At 38.3% G+C, this 20,993-nt stretch overlaps 1 protein-coding gene across 1 annotated transcript; it reads left to right on the top strand.

Moving 5' to 3' along the window:
• The first annotated feature begins 1,981 nt into the window (after window positions 1-1,981).
• Window positions 1,982-19,749, top strand: LOC105935637 (interferon-induced protein 44). Its single transcript, XM_036135000.1, has 7 exons — window positions 1,982-2,196; window positions 5,360-5,383; window positions 8,409-8,652; window positions 13,502-13,660; window positions 16,874-17,042; window positions 17,329-17,429; window positions 19,385-19,749. Exons 1-7 carry the CDS (start codon window positions 1,982-1,984, stop codon window positions 19,592-19,594), a joined length of 1,122 nt encoding a protein of 373 aa, XP_035990893.1. The 3' UTR covers window positions 19,595-19,749.
• The last annotated feature ends 1,244 nt before the right edge of the window (window positions 19,750-20,993 follow it).

The raw sequence follows: 20,993 nt of genomic DNA on the forward strand, positions 1-20,993 counted from the left end.
ATACAAAAATAATCAAAATTGTAATTTTTAAGCCCCCAGTTTTTTTCTTTTTATACAGACAACATCAAAACAACATTCTCAAAAGAATAAAGGTTAAACTCATTTTTTATTGTTCAGTTAGAACAAAAGTATTGGCAGCACATTGTGACATTTTAACATCATGTAATAGCTAAAATAACAGAAAGAATATGTCTGCAGCAGGAACTTTTAATTTGCAGACATATAAGCGATCATAAATTCACCTATCAAAAACGCAGCTGTGTAGCTGTATAAATGTATTCATTTTTGGATATATTCTGCTGTTGATCACTGATCCCCTTAATATAATTTATTTTTTAATGTACATTATTTGTTTAATGACACTGTGGATGTGAATTAAGGAAATTTAATTAAAAACTGTATTTGGTGCAAGAAGTAAATTGAGTTTATCATCTTTGTGAGTTTCAGTTTGTTTTCTAATGTATCTGAACAAAAATCCCAGCTATGCTTCCCACATGAATTTTAACGCTAGGCATACAAAGAAAATGCAGCAAAATGAAAGCTGAAAAACAAACGTGAAGGTAGATTACTCTAAAGAGCGTATGATGCTCTGATCATCTTGTGGATCCATCATTCAGTTCTCTGTAGCATCACCGAGACTGTGTATTTGAATAAATATATCTTAGTATATCATAATTACATGACTTACAGTAAACTCTGCAATTTCTGCTAAATAATAGCAGGTACTTTGATTTTACTTTCAATTTCAGTCTTGGGGAATGGGTGGGGTTAAGTGAGTGATGTTTTTTTTTCTAACTCTGAGAGAACTGATCTAACTAATTATTAAAGGGACATTTTACTGGGAACTCACGGTGTCAATGGGGGTTATTTTACAGCTAAACAAAAATGTATTCCTTATTCTGGAAAACATTGATTTAAAGTAATTTTACCGGCCTGTTAGGGTGATGTCACCCTAACATCTGCCATTACTCTATTACCTTATCAAATAGAAAGGATTCTTGAATCAATGTGGGCTTCTTTGCAGGAGGAGTGAATGTAGCTTGTCAAGACTTGATGCAACCTGCTGGGTTTCCTTAGAGAAGAAACTTTCTGACCAATCTGTCTGGATTTTTTTAATTTGACTTTTTACAGTGCCTTGAGATGACATTGTCACGAACCAGAGACAGATGGACCCAGTATTCAACCAGACAAGCAGAGGTTAGGTGAAAGAACATTTATTTACAAAAATGCAAAAACAAAAACGGGTATCAGGCCAAAAAGGGGAAGAATGTGTCCAATAACCAAAAATAACAAAAAGCAGTCACAGATGAAACTATCTACAAAACAGAGGACAGGCTAACTCAAAAATCCAAAGATAAGTCTGATCAGGAAACAGGCGGGCAGAATAAACTCAAGCAGTGGTCAGTTAAACAGGCAAACAAACGTGGAACAGGGAATGCTGGACAAGACTCACCGATAGGGATTGGAAAAACAAACAATGATGTGGCAGATTGCAGGGGGCAGAGGGAGGTATAAGTAAGGGAGTGATCAGGTGAATGGAGTGAAACTAATTACTGACATGGGTGGAGCTAATCGGGAACAGGGAAGTGCTTGGGAGTAAACTGAAGCCGATTGGATGGTGACTGGTGAAGGGGAGTGACAGGAAGACAAAAGAATGCTGGCAGGTGAACTGAACTTAGACTGGTGACAGAAATGGTCTGAGCAGGCCGGATAAACTTAGAACCTAAAACAAAATCAAACACTAAGACAGAACCAAAATTAGAAACTGAACTTAAGGCAGGAGAGTAAAGTAATTAATCAAATAACAAACAAAACACATAACCAAACCCAAATCATGACAGACATGGGTTGTGAATTGGTATAAATAAAAGTAATTGTCATGATTTGTTCTGATGAACCCGAACACAACCACACACAGCTTCGTTTTAAGGGTTTTATTGAAGATGAGTTGTGGAGGATGAGAACCAGAGAGTATTTTATGATGAATGATGAAGGTAGGAGCAGAGGGCCGGTAGGAAGCTGTAGGACCGTGGGTGAGCCTTGGGACGGAACCCAAGGTTGGCGGGAGAGCTTCGGGACGGGACCCGAGCAGAGCTTGAAGCGGGATCCAAGCGGGGAGGTTGAGCCCAGGAACGGAATCCAGGCAAAAAGGGAAGCCTTGGAGCAGAATCCAAGCAACTTTGAGGAAGGAGTAAGGTTGAGTGTTGACTTGAGAGAGTCGAAAGTCTTTTTCCGAAGGAAGACGAGAGACGAACTGGCAGGAAGAGTAGACTGAGTTGAGTTTATATAGTAGTGTTAACAGGTGAATTGGGTCCGCGTTGATTAGTGACAGCAGATGGAGATGATCTAAGGTGAATGGAATCAGGGCTGTATGGAATTTGGAAGGTGCTGGAAAATGTCTAGGGTGAGGCAGGCCATCCCACACCCTGACAATAGATTGAAGAATGCTGTCCAACCACATCAACCAAGATACAGTAAGTCATCAAAATAGCAGTGGAAAAATCCAGAATCACTTATTAATAGATAAATAATAGAATAATTAATTGATTAATAGCTTTAATAATTTACATTGATTATTGAAAAGGATAAAAACAAAATTACTTTTTTTTTTAGAAAATATAAATGCAAAAATCAAAAAATGGTACCCATTTCACTTTCTTTTTCTACCAGAGAGAACATCTTTGTTAAACGGAAAATACTTACATATATCTGCCAGAGGTTTTAATTTTAGACTGGGCTACAAGTATACTGAGCAGAGCAGTGTGTCCTGACTCATAAGAAATAAGTTAAGAAACTCCTTTATTTACCCACAATGGGGAAAGACAGGTGTGATAGTGGCAAAAACACAGTTACATATTAAATCAGTAATGAGAAAACAGCTACCGTAATCTAATCTAAATTTATTTCAAAAGCAACAGAGAAGGAACTAAGAAAGGCAAAAATAAAATAAAACAATACAGCTAGTATGGTGCCATTATTGATAATATATGGCATAACAGGGTAAAAAAGAAAGTGAAAGTAAGTGTAAGCACCTATAAATAGCAGGAGTCATTTCTCAGACGTTATATGGTCTCATAAAGAGGAGCGTTATTAAAAGCAGGAGCTAGTGCTGGTAGTTTCACTTTGAAGAAAACTCATCACTGCTGAAAACATGTTGGAATGGCTTTTTAACAGTAAGTTCAAAATATTTAGTAATACATTTTTAGGAAGATTTTGTGTAACTTTAATATGAGAAAGTGTTTTTATCTGCAGAAAGCATGGAGAAATCTTTAGCTTAACAGCTGAATTATCTTCAGATCAGATATCAGGTCAGACCTTTATTTGGTCACATGATTATCTGTGTGAACATTTAAGGCAAGATTATTTAAAGATTGTGTGGAATATATGACTTTTATTCATTAGTAGCTGTAAAGGACAAATTGTACTGAGAAGAGAAAGATCTGTAATAGATGAAACCAAGGATTGTTGCATCGAGGACTATTGCCCCTTAGAAATCAAGATTTTATAATTTGTTCCAATTATTTGTTCTCTGAGTAATTATATATTAAAAAAACAGATGTTATAGTGAGTGTGACTCACTTCCTAATTAATGACTGTTCTTCCGGAGTAGTTTTAATGACACTGAAGATGTTTTCTGTCAGTCTTTACAGGGAAAGAGATTCCAGAGACTCAACGTGAGTTATGTCGAATTGAAAGCTTTCAGTTGTTTTTGCAAAATAATAATTACTGCTTCTGTGCAGCTGAGACGGAACTATGGATGAATCAACACTTGATGTGAGTTTACTGTTTAACATTCCCAGCTGATTTATTTACTGCCGCTTGTTTGATAAATCACTCTGCCAATGCAAACAGTAGCAAACTGTGCCAGTTAAGGAGGAGCATGCTCTGCCCCTCCTTAACAGAGACAAATCCCCCCTCTTCAGGACTATAAAGGGACATATTTTTTTTCCAATTGTTCATTTTGTCATGAAGTTGATCAAACTGAATTATCTTTAAAATACACAGCAAGTCAATTCTATCTACTTTACCTGCTGTGTTTCTCCTTTGATAGAAAACTAATACAAGTAAATAAACTATAAGTGATGATAAATAGCTATACATTTTTACTAAAAGCCAGACTTTATATATGCATCTTTAGGCTGTTTTCAAATTTCAGGAAGGTAGTTTCTACAGTAGAGGGCCAAAATAACAATAAAAAACCTGACTGTATGTTTTATTTCTCACTCTAGCGTGCAACAGAGGCATTGTTTCAGATTTCCTGAGCCGGCTGGTGAGTGTACAACAGCAGCATCTGGAATAAGTAGTAAGGCACCTTATAATCCTTTCTTATATGGAGGCTAGCAAAGCAGAAACTACATCTTTGTGATGTGGGTTTGCTTTCTGGACTTTGTCAGCATTGTTATAGCAGAAATCTGGGCATTACAATAATCTACTGAATTCTATATGTTATAAAAGCAAAAGAACATGACTGATAATTTAAGAGACTCATACCAGTACTGTACCATACAGTGCTGCAAAAGTGTCCCCCTTTTGTGTCTTTTTATTTTTTTATATATTTTGTCACATTCAGCTTTAACCGGAAAAGGTTTATCTGACTAAAATAAGCAGTAAATGTTAAAATTGATTTATTACATAATTTAAGAATTTTAAAACACGAGCCAAACAAACAAGGAATCTTTTATCTACTCTTGTTTGCAGAATTATTTTATTTACTCTCGCTAAATAGCTTTTTTTCTTTTTATAATGAAATATTAGTCATTGTTACACCGACATTATTAGCACAGGAATGATTTTGATACAGAGTCAAAGGGATCATTCAAGTCCAAAATACAATGTAGTCATACAATGGAGACTACATTGTAATGTAGATTACAATACAATGTAGTCCAGTCCGTGTGCTGGAAACACTTGTTGAGCTTTTGTATAGAATCATCAGTCCAAATAGAAATAGTATTTAATTATATGTTTTTGAGGAAAAGGTTTAATATAAGCCTCAACTTTACGGTGCAATAATCAGATAATAAAAGAGGGTGCAATAAGGAACATTTATAGGCGGTTTTGCTTTCACAGACAGTCACAAAATGCTTATTTTGGCAACCATTATTCTCATTTCTCTCCTTTCATTTGGTGTTGCCAGATCTGTCCAGAAAAACAATCCCAGTCACTATAAGGGTAAAGACTAAAAAACTGAAGGTTTTCAATTGTTGTCTGTCATTAGTTTGGACTAATTGAAATGAAATGACTAATAAACACATTGCCATCACATCTTGATGGGTGACTGGCTTCCTAAATACTGACTATACCTCAGGAGCAGTTTTAATAAAACTTGTTTTAACATGTTTTCTGTTTGTCTTTACAGAGAAAGAGACTCCAGAGGCACAAGGTAAGTCATTTGTCTCTGGAAGCTTTCAGTTGTCTTTGCAAAATAATAATCCATGCTTCTATGCAGTTCTGGATGTTCCATGGAGGGAACTGCGCTGGGGGTGAGTTTACGGTAACATAATCACAGCCAGGGCAGTCTGAGCAGAGACAGGCCAAACCGGTATTGCTGGAAAGGTGTTGAAGCCTATAAATGGAAACAAAAATTTCTTGTGACAATGCTTGCACAATGTCATACTGGTGTATATTTACTTGTCTATGTCACGAAACGAGAGACTGATTCAGGACCCAGTATTCAGCCAGACATGAGGGTGACAATAAGAAGGCTTTAATAAAGCTCAAAATGTTCAGTCAGGGAATATGCAGGCTCGGTGGTCAAATAACAGTTATCGCTGATTATGGCTTACAGCCTAAGAAACCCAAATATCCTATCTCAAAATATTAGAATATCGTGAAAGAGTATACTAGTAGGCTATTCAACTAATCAATTGAATCATCTAATTAACTCGAAACACCTGCAAGGGTTTCCTGAGACTTGAAAAACACTCAGCTTGGGTCAGTAAACTAAATCACAAGTATGGGGAAGACTGCTGATCTGACTGCTGTCCAGAAGACCATCATTGACACCCTCCATCAGGAGGGTAAGACACAAAAATGAATTTCTCAAAGAGCAGGCTGTTCACAGAGTGCAGTTTCAAAGCACATTCACAAAAAGTGTGTTGGAAGGGGGAAATGTGGCAGGAAACGCTGCACAACCAAGAGAGGTGACCGCAGCCTTAACAGCATTGTGAAGAAGAGCCGCTTCCAGAATTTGGGGGAGCTTCAAAGACAGTGGACTGAAGCTGGAGTCCAGGTATCAAAAGCCACTGTTCAAAGACGTGTCCGGGAAATGGGCTACAATAGCCGTATTCCCATGGTCAAGCCACTTCTGAACTCAAGACAACAGAAGAAGCGTCTGACTTGGGCTATGGAAAAGAAGCACCGGACAGTTGCAGAGTGGTCCAAAGTCCTCTTTTCAGACAAAAGCAAGTTTTGTATGTCATTTGGTAGTCAAGGCGCCAGAGTCTGGAGAAAGGCTGGAGAGGTGCAAAATCCAAGTTGCTTGAAATCCAGTGTGAAGTTCCCACAGTCAGCGATGGTTTGGGGAGCCATGTCAGCTGCTGGTGTTGGTCCACTGTGTTTCATCAAGTCCAGAGTAAATGCAGCTGTGTACCAAGAGATTTTAGAGCACTACATGCTTCCATCTGCTGAAAAGCTCTATGGAGATGATGATTTCATTTTCCAGCATGATCTGGCACCTGCCCACAGTGCCAAAACCACCAGTAACTGGTGTACTGACCATGGCATTACTGTCCTTGATTGGCCTGCCAATTCCCCTGACCTGAACCCCATCGAGAATTTGTGAAGAAGAAGCTGAAAGACACCAGACCCAACAATGCAAATGAGCTAAAGGCCGCTATTGAAGCATCCTGGGCATCCATAACACCTCTGCAATGCCACAGGCTGATTGCCTCCATGCCACGCCGCATTGATGCAGTAATCTGTGCAAAAGGATTCCCAACCAAGTACTGAGTGCATTAATGGACATTTTCAAATGTTTGATTTTGTTTTGCTGTTATAATTTTTTTTTTTTTACTTTGTCTGAAGAAATATTCTAATATTTTGAGATAGGATTTTTGAGTTTTGTTCAGCTGTACGCCATAATCAGCTATATTAAAACAATATAAGGCTTGCGATATTTTAGTTGATTTGTAATGAATCCAGAATGTATTACATTTCATGTTTTTTAATTGCATTACAGAAAATAAAGAACTTTATCACAATATTCTAATTTTCTGAGACAGTCCTGTATATGCACCATTAACACCAGGTCAAATTCCTTGTAATTGAAAACCTACTTGGCAAAAACCTGATTCTGATTTGGATTCTGAAGGTAATAAATGTCCACAAGAGTTTGCTAATGAATGTTGGGAAAAAGAATAAGCTAAAGAGATAACTTGAGAATAAAGGTAATATGTATGTATAAATGAGAAAATCATTAGTTTCTTTAAGTAAATTAAACTTTTATGTTAATGGGCAGCATCACATCTCCTGGCAAATCCTAATTGGACTCAATTTAAATTATATCTGTTAGTGTAGAAGGTAATGATGTAACAGCCAAATTATTTGGTTTTACATGAACATTTTTGTTCTTCTGAGTTATAGCTGTTTCTGTGGTAAAAAAGTACTGCATAGTGCACTTATATCAATTAATAAACACTGAAATATCTAACTGCTTAAGCAATAAAGACAAGTTACTTTTTAATTATATAATTTTGATCATTAGCTCATAAGCAATTTAAGCGGCCACACATACTTCTACCTTTATTCCTTTTTGAATTAAACTTAGTATTATAAATTATCTTGATTTAATGGGAAGCCATTTAAGGGAAGCTAAATAGGAGAAATAAAATATTTTCATCAGAACTATTGCTGCAGCATTTTGGATCATCTGAAGGCTTCATTTTGTGGACTTCCTAATAGTAAAGAATTACAACAGTCCAGCCTTGAAATTGGGGGAAGGACCACCCCAAACCACCCTCAACACCCAACCCCAACTTCCCACCCCGATCCCAGCCCCGAACGCCTACAAGCCCATCCATCTGTGTATGGGGCCAACATGATCCGAATGAACCAGCAAACCAGAGCCCACCTCATGAACGCAGAGGTGCTGCCTTCCCCATACCCTGCCCTCCAGAGCAGAAGTGCCAGCCCCAGCCCTAGCTGACTCCTAGGACCCAGCGCCCATCCCCAGCCCTGAACCCAGCAAAGGCTCGTTCCTTCTCCATGCCTCAAACTCCAGATGGCAATCCGACAGCAAGGGTGTGGACATGATTCCAAGCCTGCCTCTGCCTGCTCAAGTGTCATGTTGTTGCATGTTGTCCTGGGCTAAAGCATTGTCTCTTATGCGCTTTCTTGCTGGCTTTTTTTTTAATGTTTTTTCTTTTAGCATTGGAATTATGTACTCTTCTGTAATACATTAGTTTCAGATCGAACAGAGGCAACCAATTGATAAACTTTTATGTTTTCAGAGACAAACAAAGGGATCTTCAGTATGTGCAGGAGTACAAACCTGTGAAAGACGGCATCAGGTACATTCGAGTCCTCCTGTACGGACCAGTCGGAGCTGGAAAGTCAAGTTTCATTAACTCTGTCAGCAATGTCATTCGACAACGAATTTCGAGTCCTGCTTTGGCTAGTTCAACTACATCCGACAAAAGCTTTACCACTCAAGTAAGAAAACTAAGATGTTTCTGATTAACTCAGAATGATGAGTTTTATATATCACAGAACCACAGGTTATAACCTTAGAAATGTTCTGATTATTACCAATATGTTCACACCTGTGCCCATATTCACAAATATTATCAGAGTCCCTTCAGAGAGCTCCTTTCTTAGCCAAAAAATTCTTGCCAAGGAGTCTTAGCTTTTATCTTAATGAGGAGATATGGTTGACCTGGTTGCCAGGTGTGACGCTGTATTCTAAGAGCTGTGATTAGTTGATAGAACAAGAAACCTAAAAAAAACAAAAAAACATAAGTGTACTCATGGTAATCAATGAAGAGAAATGAACTGATTAGACTGGATTAAGAAACACGTGTCATGATGATGAAACTTATATAACCAATTTATTAGATAATTCTCAAACAGCATCAGAATGTTTGAATTTACCTTGCCCTCATCATCACTTTGACTTGCTTGTTATGTTTACTTGCCATACTGGTCATTTTGCTTCTTCATCAATTTTGATATTGCAGCCAGTGTTTCACTGAGATAGCCTGGTTGTATATTTGGCAAAACAAACAACAGAAAAAGGAAAGAGAATGGTGAACAAAAAGTATACTGGACAGAGGAGCGGTGCTTCTGACTGCACAGTTCTGGTAGGAGAATAGAGAAGTGCTGTAAGGTAAATTGATCCTGTGATCACGGTGCATGTCGGCTGACTTTGAAGCCCATTGTCACAGATTTTCTCTGCATGTCTTGGTGCTTTTAATCAATCAATCAATCAATTTTATTTGTCAACTGCAATTTGCATTGCAATCGAAAATTCAGTTCCAGTGCAACCGTCCATCACATACACTTAAACATTTTGGGGGAACGATTGACTGAGGCCTTGCGCCGACTGGCTGCGTTTCCTTGCCAAGGAAACGCAGCCAGTCGGCCGCCGCTATCAGCGCAGCCGTTAGGCGCATTCCTGCAAACTGCCTCAGACTCCATTTACATGGAGTACACAGGCGCTGCCCCATTGGGAAAGTGGAGGGAGATAAAAAAAGACAGGTTCTTCACAATTTATGTTCCCACATATAGTGTGAAGCATCCGACAAAAAAAACTCATTTGCACAAATAGCACAAATAATTTCGAGACACATATATGCAGAAAGGTAAACATTTGAGTGCTGGTCGGGTGCAGTTTGTCTGTATTTGTGAGCATCAGTATGTATGTCTGAGTGAAAATTTATATTTCCGTGGGGCTCTCCAGAGGCCATTTGTCCTTGGTCTTATCCGGCAGCCAACAGTTCAGAGAAACCTACACAGATGGTAGTGGGGAAGGTGAGGGGGGAGCAGGGGATTTGTGCGATGTCACCATAACAACTCAGGGAGAATTTGATAGTGGAAAGTCTGATTTCAAAAACAGAATTTGTTATGAGAACAAGCTGAAACCAACTTTTCTTTCAGCTTTAGTCTTTTTCGTCGCTGTCTCCTGGATCCACTTCCAATATTCCAATCGATGGGCTAGTTAACGTTCACACTTCCAGGTTTTATCCAATCTCACCTCTGTGTACCACCACCGCGGTCAGCTTATCAAGCCGTCCGTTTTGTACATTTAATGCCTTAGCGAACACGTCGACTGCCGCCGGCAGTCTCATCAAGGCCATGTTGACCGCCAGCAGCTTCTGAAGGTGTTGATCCTCCCAGACCAAAAAAGAGGAATCAAGTATCGTAAATCTGAATAAGTAGTAGACATATTCTACGTCCTCAACAGAAATAATTGAGAGGTACACCATGGACCATTTCTCCCACGGGTCCAAGATGTATCCCGCAAAAGAAGTTCCGTCGGGACAGGCACGCTCCCCGGTCCTTTGCTTTCCAGTTGAAAAAAATTGATCAATAGCGTTGAGAGACCAGCTGACGAGATCCATAATTTCCTTAGAGCTTTTGGTTGCTATGAAGAAATGGCACAAAAGACACAAAACGAAGCAAATAGCAGGAGAGAAGGGGAAGGTTAATAGCAGATAAGGAGCTTTGGAGAGCTGAAGAAAGAACGACGACCTCGAGGAGAAATAGAACAGCACACCAGCTTTGAAAGTGAGAAGCGCTACATGCAGCAATCAAAAGCCAGAGAGGAGAAGGCATCACACAAATGAATTTGCAGATGACCATTTAGGCTACTGATATCATCATGTACAATACAGAAAATACATTCTCACCTCTTTTATCTTGTCTAGAGTGTATTTGTCTGTTTATTCCACTGCAATTTTTTCCAGTTCTTCAAAAATCTATATGAGTGCATTTTCTGTAAATAATAGAAACATGTCATGTTTACACGTTTCATGATAGACTTTGTGAATCTATGTGAATACGGACACAGATCATCAAACACCAAATAGTATTTGTGACACAACTAAGATTGTTGATTGTTAGTTAGAGGAAAGACTAACCATTTTGCCGAAGGTTACCCTTCGGCAAAATACTACTACTAATACCTACTATTCCAGCTTACTCCAGCCAAATGTTGAAGTGCCCTTGGGTTAGGAACTTAAAGAAGCTATACCCAAATGTAATTTTGTACAGCTCAAACTAAAAACTGTTCTCCTCACTCACAATTTGCATTTGTGCAGGATCAACTATAGTTCCTTTAATCCCATGTTGTTTATTGGGATGTGTTTATACATAAAGCTGTATTAAAGTGGCTCCAGTGAGGAAGTGCTTTAAGTGAACAGGAATACTAGGAAAGCATTAATTTAGTTCAGTCCATTTGTAATACCCAGATCTGCAGAGAACCCGGTATTGAAGCCGGACATGGTGTTGCGTTTTAAAAGATTTATTGTAAAACAGGAGATGGTGACAAGCAAGTGGTGATAGTACAGGCAGATGATGGCTGACGGCAGGCTGACCAGGTGATGATGGTTGAATAAAGGGCAGAAGCTGTAAGTCAGTGGCAGTCCAGGGGCTCGTTCTTCGTACGTTGCTAACTCAGTTAGCTGGATTTGATTGTTGACGATTTGGCATGATCTTGGATTGTTTGGTTCTTCGAAACTCATCCTGGACTTGCTGTCATAGCAACATGTGGGCAAGCTTAAGCCTACTGGAGAGCAGGTTTATTTAATGTAAACAGGATTAGATCTCAGCTTTATGAGCGTTCTTGTCCATTGTTACGCCAGCAACCTGTTGTGGAAGGTGCAAGAATAATTTCAGAGCTTTTCCAATTAATCGCGTATTGTGCAATAGACAGGATCCTTTAGCGCAGCGCGACAGTGTAATTGTAGAAAGATTTTTCTTGGTGGCTGTTATAAACAGACAAACACATCATTTAACAGTGGCTTTTAAAGAGGAAAAAGTTGTGTTAGAGACATAAATAGAAAATATTTAAGTTATTTGTATGATGGTTTGCTTTTTATTTTTATCATATTCAGTAAGAATATTTCTTCAGGCTATTTTATTGTGAAGTTTAGTTTTACTTTGAAAGGCTTGCTTCCTGTCGGGCCGTATATTGTTTCAGAACAAATTATGGATGGATTATCTATATATGGAGCAATACAGTTTTACCGTGTAAACTGTGGATGACTTGGAAAAGGAAGAACTTAATTTTTTTATAGATAAAGAATTTTTTGTTAAAATTCCCAGTTTGCACGTGTCCTTTACTTCCAGTGTCTAAGGAATGACACAGATATTGGATCTGTTGCCATAACAAGTGCCTTTTTAAAATACAGTATAATAATTAAAGGCTACCATTTTATAGAATATTCTTGTATTTCACTTTTACGTGTCCCCATGTTCTAATGGGTCCCGTGGAGGCTCTGACATAAAAGAACAAAGTAAATATGAAATTATTAAAATGCAAAAATACATAATGTAGAAAGTGACAGAAACATCTACCATGGACAGTATTTACGCATTAATTTGTCTGCTACTTTTTGCCAGCCCTCTCTCCTGGCTTTAGCAGACTTTTAGGTGTTTTAATTAATGACTCAAATTCATCATAACCTTCCATTAAAAGCTCGTGTTCTGCTTGAGAGAAAAACTGTGGGCGTTCTTTGGCCATGCTGAACAGCCAATAGTAGCGTTGCTGATTATCGTTTCTACTATTGATACATTTCCCCTTTTAAACCAACGCATGAACGCGCAGTTATTTCGGATAACTCAATCCAGCCATACTAATCATAAACAGCAGGCGTGTTGAAAGAACCCAATTAGCTGGATCATGATTAGCCGGATGTAAACAGGATCATCTTGGAGGTCTCATTTGATCTTGGATTTTTTAAGCAACGTACAAAGAACAGACCCCAGGTCGTGACAAGACCATTCAGAAGAGTTCCCACACAGTGGCACAACGTGGCTGGCAGCGCACAAAAGCACTAGACGATGAACCAGTGAGTGCAGGGCAAGCAAGGGAGCACAGACTAGGTAGGTTGCGCACAGAAGCACTGGGCGCAAATATGTGGGCATGGAGATGAGACCATCTGGCAGTGAACAGATGTGGGGAGCAGGTATAAATAGGTGGAGTCTCAGGGGAATTGGCTAGATGGTAATTAGGCAGCAGCTGGTGAAACTAATTATGGTGAAAGACGCTAGGAAGGGGGAGAAACAGTCAATTAGCCTATTAAAAAATAACAAAAATCATATACTATGTGACACCATTTACCTTATAATGCAGAGAGTGAAAAATATTTACCCACCACTGGAAGTTTATAATTTTGACAAAGCAGATTTAGTAAATGCATTTTGTGACCTTCAAAATGTGATTAAAGATGGTTGTTACCTGGAATTTACTGATTAACTGTTTGTTCTTTTACCAGTGGTGCAAAAAATAATTGTCTCTGTCTGTTTGTCTGTCTGTTCTGTGTCTCTCTCGCTCTCTCAGTATCAAACTCATACATTCATTAAAGGAAGAGGAAGCTCAAAGACAATATACCCCGTGGTCTTCAATGACATCATGGGCCTGGAAGAGGGGAGCAAGAGTGGAGTTACTGCTAATGACATCAAGCTGGCTTTGGAAGGACACGTGAAAGAGGGCCACAAGGTACACGATTCCTCACTGTATGGGTCAGTCAGTGAACTGCTGATAGTATGTAGAGCTGAAAAAAATAGTTATTTAAATAGTAATGAAATGTGTTATCCTTTCCCTGTTGTATTTTAGGGTTCTGTAGTGGATCACAATGCAGGAACACAATTTATGTACAAACATTGCATAAATTGCCCCAATGTCTTTCCATGAAGATGTCATGATGTTAACCATAATCTTCAATGTAATGTACTTCAACATTTTTGTAATTTCTTCACAAGAACATGGGACAACCACATCTTATTCTGACATGGTCCACTGTCTTTTCTGAAGTCCATGGTCAATTCAACCATCTACCAGGAAATATTATAGCAACTCATGCTTCCCGCTACAGACAAGTTGTGTAGAGATGCTGCTTTAATTTTCCAGCATGACTTGGAAGCTGCCCATGCTGCTAAAAGTACCAAAACCTGGTATTCCGGCTTGATTGGCCAGCAAACTCTTCTGACCTGAACATGTCTTGTTGTCAAAAGAAGGATAAGAAACACCAGACCCAACAATGCAGATGACCTGAGGGCAGCTATCAAAGCAATGTTGGCTTCTATCACAGTTACATAGTGCAACAGGCTGATCAACTCTATGCCACAGTGCATTGATGCAGTAATTCATGCAACAGGAGGCCCAATCGAGTATTGAGTGCATAGAAATGGACATACTTTTCAAAAGCGTGAAGTTTGTGATTAAACAACCTTCTTTGATCGGTCTATGGTGATTTTCAAATTTTTTAGACACTGAATTTGGGGGTTTTCTTACATGTAGCGCTAATTATCAAAATTAAAAGAAATAAAATACTACAATATTTTTACTCTGTGTAATGAATCATATAAAATCAATGTTTTGCTTTTTTAAATGACTGGCTTAAAATTGCACTTTAACACCACATTCTCATTTTTTTTTAGATGTGCCCGCATTAGATTAGAAAGGTATAAGGCAGCATTTATACCTTAAAATTGATTTTTAAGTGTTTAAATGGTCATGCACCTACACCATTGAGTAATTACATACAGAGACTGCAGAGCGGCTTTCGAGGGAAATTGTAAGGTCCCCTTTCGCAGAACCACTTTTGCTCAAAGTGCTTTGTGTAATGTTCTGTTCTGGTTCATGTTATTATTTTGGTTAGATAGCTTTCCTGTCTTGGATTAGTTTGTATTGTTACTTTTGTTCAGTTCTGTCCTGTTCCCTGCCACTGTTCCTGTCAGTCTTTCGGCCACACCTTCTCCTTCTGATTCCTTCCACCTGTTCTCTTTAATTGGCTCTCCTTCTTTCCTTTGTTTTCCTGCCTTTTTAAGTCTGTCTCTTCTGCTGCTTCCCTGCCAGAACGTCATTTCTCATGCATCACATGTCTTGCCTCCCCGCTCATCTGTCTGCCGGTAAGCGCTCTCCGTTCTTCGTACGTCGCTAACTCAGTTAGCTGGATTTCATTGACGATTTGGCATGATCTTGGATCGTTTAGTTCTTCAAAACTCCTGGACTTGCTGTCATAGCAACATGTGCGCAAACTTAAGCCTGTTCGCGAGCAGGTTTATTTCATGTAAACAGAATTAGATCGCAACTGTATAAAAAGAGGAGATGGGGAGGTCTGTGCAGCCAGTGCATTTGGACCACCTAGTGGCAGAGGACGGGACAGAATTGTGGAACACAATTTTTTTATTTATATATATATATATATTTTTTTTTAAATGTTTAATAAAAGACGAAACAAATAATGCTTAGTTCCTGTCGTTTTATTTAAAAAAATATTTATAAAGAAAAGACAGCAAGTCATCTTTTGCCTGCAATAAAAGATAGTTATGTAAAGTCAGCAATACTACTGTCAAATAGTGTTTTAGAACTTACTCGGAAGGTCCTTTTGAAGCAACTCAATCTCTAGTGCAATTTTTCTCTTTTTCAAGTTGTGGAGTTAAATTTCTCCTCTTAATTTGTGTGTGTGTGGTTTTTTTTTCAGGTCAAAAAAGAGGAGTATAATAATTAAAGGCTACCATTTTGTAGAATATTCGTGTACTTCACTTTTTTCCCCATGTTCTAGTGGCTCCCGTGGCTCTGACAAAGAACAAAGTAAATATGAAATTATTAAAATGCAAAAAATGCATACTGTAGTAAGTGATAGAAACATCTACCATGGACATATTTACGCATTAATTTGTCTGCTACTTTTTGCCAGCCCTCTCTCCTGGCTTTAGCAGACTTTGAGGTGTCAAATTTGGCATAACCTTCCATTAAAAGCTCTTGTTCTGCTTGGGAGAAAAACTGTGGGCGTTCTTTGGCCATGCTGAACAGCCAATAGCAGCGTTGCTGATCATTGTTTCTACTATCGATGCATTTCCTCTTTTAAACAAACGCATGAACGCGCAGTTATCTCAGATAACTCAATCCAGTGATACTAATCATAAACAGGTGTGTTCAAAGAACCCAATTAGCCGGATGAAATCATCTTGGATGTCTCATTTGATCTCGGATGTTTTAAGCAACGTACGAAGAACGGACCTCTGGTCCCACGCTGTTCCTTTTCTTTTTGAGTCTGCCCTCTCCCTGTGTAAGTTTTTGGGTTTTGCCTGGATGTTTGCTCTGTACTCTTCCCGGAATATTTTCTGTATACCTGCCTGCTCCACCCACATCATCCTGTCAATAAATCCTGTTCAAGCATAGATTGAGTGTCTGGCTGAATACCGGGTTCATCCCCGTCCTCAATCATTACACTTTGTCCGTAAGAGGATCTGTAATGTGGAACTCACTTCCTGGTGATTTAAAGTATATAACCAGTTTTAGTATATTTAAAAAAACAAACAAAACGCTGGTTATGCCAAAAACTGAACTGTAATCATTTTTGATGTTTCTATATTTTACTGTATGATTTTAGATGTCAATATTATGTTGTGCTATTTTTAAATGACTATTATTTTAACTTTTAGTGGCACTTTTTAAAAAAGCCCATCTAGGGACAAGTGCTGCGAATTAGCAGTAACTATTGCACTATGACGGCAACATTGGACTGGTGTCATGTTCAGTCTGTCTATGTCGATGTGTCTGTCCCTACCAAATAAACTTTGAAAAGAAAAATTTCTTGATTTAAAAATCAGTTGGTTAAATGAGCCCTCCAAACATATTGGTGTGAAAAAAAACAAAAACATTTCAAACATTCTATATAATTTTATCGTCTCAAATGTTTTCCAGTTCAACCCAGCTTCTCCACTTACTAAAAATGACCCAGGCTACAACCCGAACCCCTCAGCTGATGACAGAGTCCATGTCCTGGTCTGTGTGCTCTCTGCCAACGCATCACAGATTAAATCCTCAGTTCTGGAGAAGATGAAAAGCATCAGGGAAGCAGCCAGCGAACTGGGTAAGAGCAGTTTACAAATAAATATATCCTGTGTTCCAGGGTTTAAAGTCAGAAAAGGTAAAACGAAAATCACTGCCTAAGACTGTAGTAAATTAGATTATTTGCAAGTGTAACAGATCACAAAGTTAAGATGAGATAAGATGGTCTTTATTGATCTAACATTGGAGAAATTTACTGATGCATGTTCAACGGGAAACGTTGAACATGTATCACTTTACACTTTTACACAAACCAGGTTTACACAAACATAAAGGTATGTAATCTGAAAGAGTTTCTGTCTCTGCAGGAATTCCTCAAATAGCCATTTTGACCCACATTGATGCTGCCTGTGGTGAAACTGAGAAGGATTTAAAGAATGTGTACAAGAGCAAACACCTGAGGAAAAAGGTGAGATTCAGTCAACACGGTGCTGTGTCTAGCACCAGCTAAATGGTGCTGGTGCAAGACACAGCACCATATAGCTGGTGCTAGGCAACATTTGGTTGCTTAGCACCAGCTATATCTGTTTTTATGGACCAAAAGTTAGTAAAGCTGTAGCACCTTCAGATAAGATGGCCAATTTGGTGGCAACTAAAGGGAAACACTAAAGGAGAGCAAAAACTTCCTTCATTTGTTCATATGCTTTCATGTCCCTTAGAAACAAAAATGGATTACAGGGTATTGTAGGAGTGTGTTGCAAAAATGCAGGTATTAACCGGAATGGCCTTACTGCCCTTTACCAGCTCTAAGCAAGAACCGTTCCATCCTTGGGGACCAGAGCCACCTTTTGGCGAGTAATTTTGTGCTTCTTCCGCTGGGGTGTAGAAACAGTCCTCCCAAAATGCAGGATTAACAGACTAAAGTATTGCTTTGCCCCCACACCTGCTTTTTTTAATGTCTGAGTGTCTGGTGTTTAATTGTTTGCTACTTACTGCTACCTATACACCAAATTGCCCTATGGGGACAACAAGGACTTCTTGAACCCTGAAATGTTTTGTCAGGTTCAAACACCTAGAACATTTATTAAACAGGGGGAAAAAAAGACAACAGACGTTAGTTTCTTTTTTACTTGCAAGGAGAACAGCAGATATATGTGTTCAGTTACATTCCTCCTACTGCTCTGAAGCAAACTCTGCTGCCGCCTTACTTTTTATTTTCACAGGGAAGTCCCTAGTCACACACCATTGCAGGGCTTCAGGATGGGGGGAGACAAAATGCAATGTGACCTTTGACATCATAAACTAGCAGTTCAGTTATGCAGAACAACCTTAACAATTTAGCATTCAGTTCTCAGGGAAAGGCTCAACTACAGATGGCTTGGTGCAATTCATCACAGTTACAGATGGTGCTTGCAAAAACATTTATCATGTGGGCGACTGTGGCTTGATAGGTTGAGTAGTCGTCTGGCAACCAGAAGGTTGTGGGTTCGATTCCAGCTTCCCCTTGCCACATGTCGATGTGCCCTTGGGCAAGGCACTTAACCCCAAGTTGCCTACCGAGCTGCGTCTCGGTGTATAAATGTGTGTGCGTTAGTGAGTGTGGCTATAGTGTAAAGCGCTTTGGGTGGTCAGCATGACTGGAAAAGCGCTATATAAGTTCAGTCCATTTACCATTTATCATGAGACTGTCTCTTGCACAAGGTCTTACTCTGTAACACAGGAGAGAGATCGGTCATCTGAAAAACATTTTAATATCTGAATAAACTCAAACCGTAAAACTATTTTAATAGAATTGAGTAATTATAAAATAAATGCAATTAACATGGTTAATAAAATAAAACATTTAGAGAATAATAAAAATAAAAAATAATGTTTTGAATGCCAAATTTAGTGCTTTGGAGGTTTCACTTCTGATAATCAATATGAAGACATAAGCTAAACCAAGGGTTCAACATAAATAAAGTCTTATTAGCACTGAATTTCAGTCCCCTATCTTGGTTTGTTCATCTCATGCTGTTTAAAACTGTGTTTATTAATTGTCTGTTCATATTAAAATGTGTTTGCAAGGATAAAGAGAGAAATCCAGTAAATCTGTCATCCTGAACTATGATTTTACACATTATGAATATTAAAGGGTTTAAACTTTATTTAGCACTTTTTTTTCTTGTCAAATTAAAAGTAGTTTTACTCTAGTGAGCACATTCATATAACCACTGTGGATAGGTGGTGTAGCATGCACTGGTAATAGAACAGAGAGGATCACACATTAACGGAAAGAGAGAGCTGTAGTGGCAAATTATGACTCAGAACGGTCTCTTCCTTTGAAAAACCAAGAACCGATTAGGAACTGGGTCTAGTATCAGCTCTGAATACAGGATTCAACGTGATGGAAAAACTCTAAAAGTTTGAATTTCTATCTTTCAGATAAAGGACTTCAGTGCAGCAGTAGGAATCCCCTTAAACTGTATTTTCCCAGTGAAAAACTACAGCGAAGAAATTGACCTGAACGATGATGTTGACTTTCTGATCCTGAGTGCTCTCAAGAAAATGGTTGACTTTGGTGACGACTTCATCGAGAAATGCTATCAAGAAACTTTGACATGGAGGGATTTAGTTACATGTAGAAACAGTTAAAGCTTCATTACATGCTGTTCTGGTTTAAAAAAAAAAGACAAGAACACGTTAGGTGGCAGTATGGGTCATGAAGTTAGGTGTTACAACTTTCTTTTTATTACAAAATAAAGCATTTAAGAATTTCAAAACAAAGCTGACAGAATCCTGACGAAACATCAAACGACAAACTTAATTTCCATAAGGGTTTTGTAAACCGATTGGACATTGAAATTTGGGTTTTCTGGTGTTCTCGTTACACTTAAGTATAACTTAAAGGACCTGAATGTCCTCTAGCATTAGCTGCTATTAACCTCCTGAATAACCCACTGACCCTAGTAAATGTTACTGCTTGTTTAAACATGATGCTTGTTTTTGTTTTGCTCTGCCATCGTCCAACAGTGCTACGAGCGTTAGTACAGTATTAAGAGAGAATATTAATGTCGATTTAAGGGTGTTTTGTTTAATTTAAGATTAAGCCATCAAGCTAACCTCGCCCAGATTTTCCCTGACACGTCATTTCCAATCAATGGTCTGCCTACAGCCCCCTCTATCATCCTAAGGTACCAATTTGATTCTTAATTATTTTCTGAATAAATAATTGCGTTAATTTTTTTTTTTTTTTTAGTTGGCATATCATTCTTTAAAATGTTATTTCCTCAAATGTTTTTTTTTTTTTTTTTGTTTAACTCAGGATTTGCATTGTGACTGGGTTGAATACAGACCAACGGTTGTTCTGAATTAGTTAAACTAATTTAACCTCATTCCATATTCTTTAAGATGAGCTTTGGTTCTCCAACTTAGATCTGCAGTGAACCCAAGATTCACTGAATCAAGCTTATGGTGATGGTTTTCAACTTTCTTTTGATAATTTGTATGTACATGGTTCCTTAGTTGCTTAGTAGTTTTAATCAAGTTTTACCTGCCTAGTAGAGAGGATTGTGGATTGAAATGTATTGTTAATTTAGTTAAACATTATTTAACAGTGTTCTCTGGGTGTCGTTAAGCTTTTCCATTGTTCTATAGTGCTATGAGCGCTGCATTAATGGGGATCATTGATGGTGATTTTTATGAGTTTTGTACGACTTTAAGATTAACCAATCAAGCTAATGGCCACAAAACATGTAATTTCCTGTCGATCATTGGCTGCAACGCCCTGTAGCTTCTTAAGTTACCTATTCAAGCCTTAATTTCGTGGACACATAACAAATATCAAGTGGGCTAAAAGTTATTAATTTTGATTTAGTAAATCATTCTTTAAGGTGTTTTATCCAACTCAAAAGCTGATTTGTGAAAGGGTTGAACACAGACCAAAGGTTGTTCCGAATTAGTTAAGCTAATTTAACCTTATTCCATATTCTTTAAGATGAACTTTGGTTCTCTAACTTAGATCCGCAGTGAACTCTATATTCATTGAATCATC

Source organism: Fundulus heteroclitus, unplaced genomic scaffold, assembly GCF_011125445.2.
Source record: "Fundulus heteroclitus isolate FHET01 unplaced genomic scaffold, MU-UCD_Fhet_4.1 scaffold_98, whole genome shotgun sequence".
NCBI lineage: Eukaryota > Metazoa > Chordata > Actinopteri > Cyprinodontiformes > Fundulidae > Fundulus > Fundulus heteroclitus.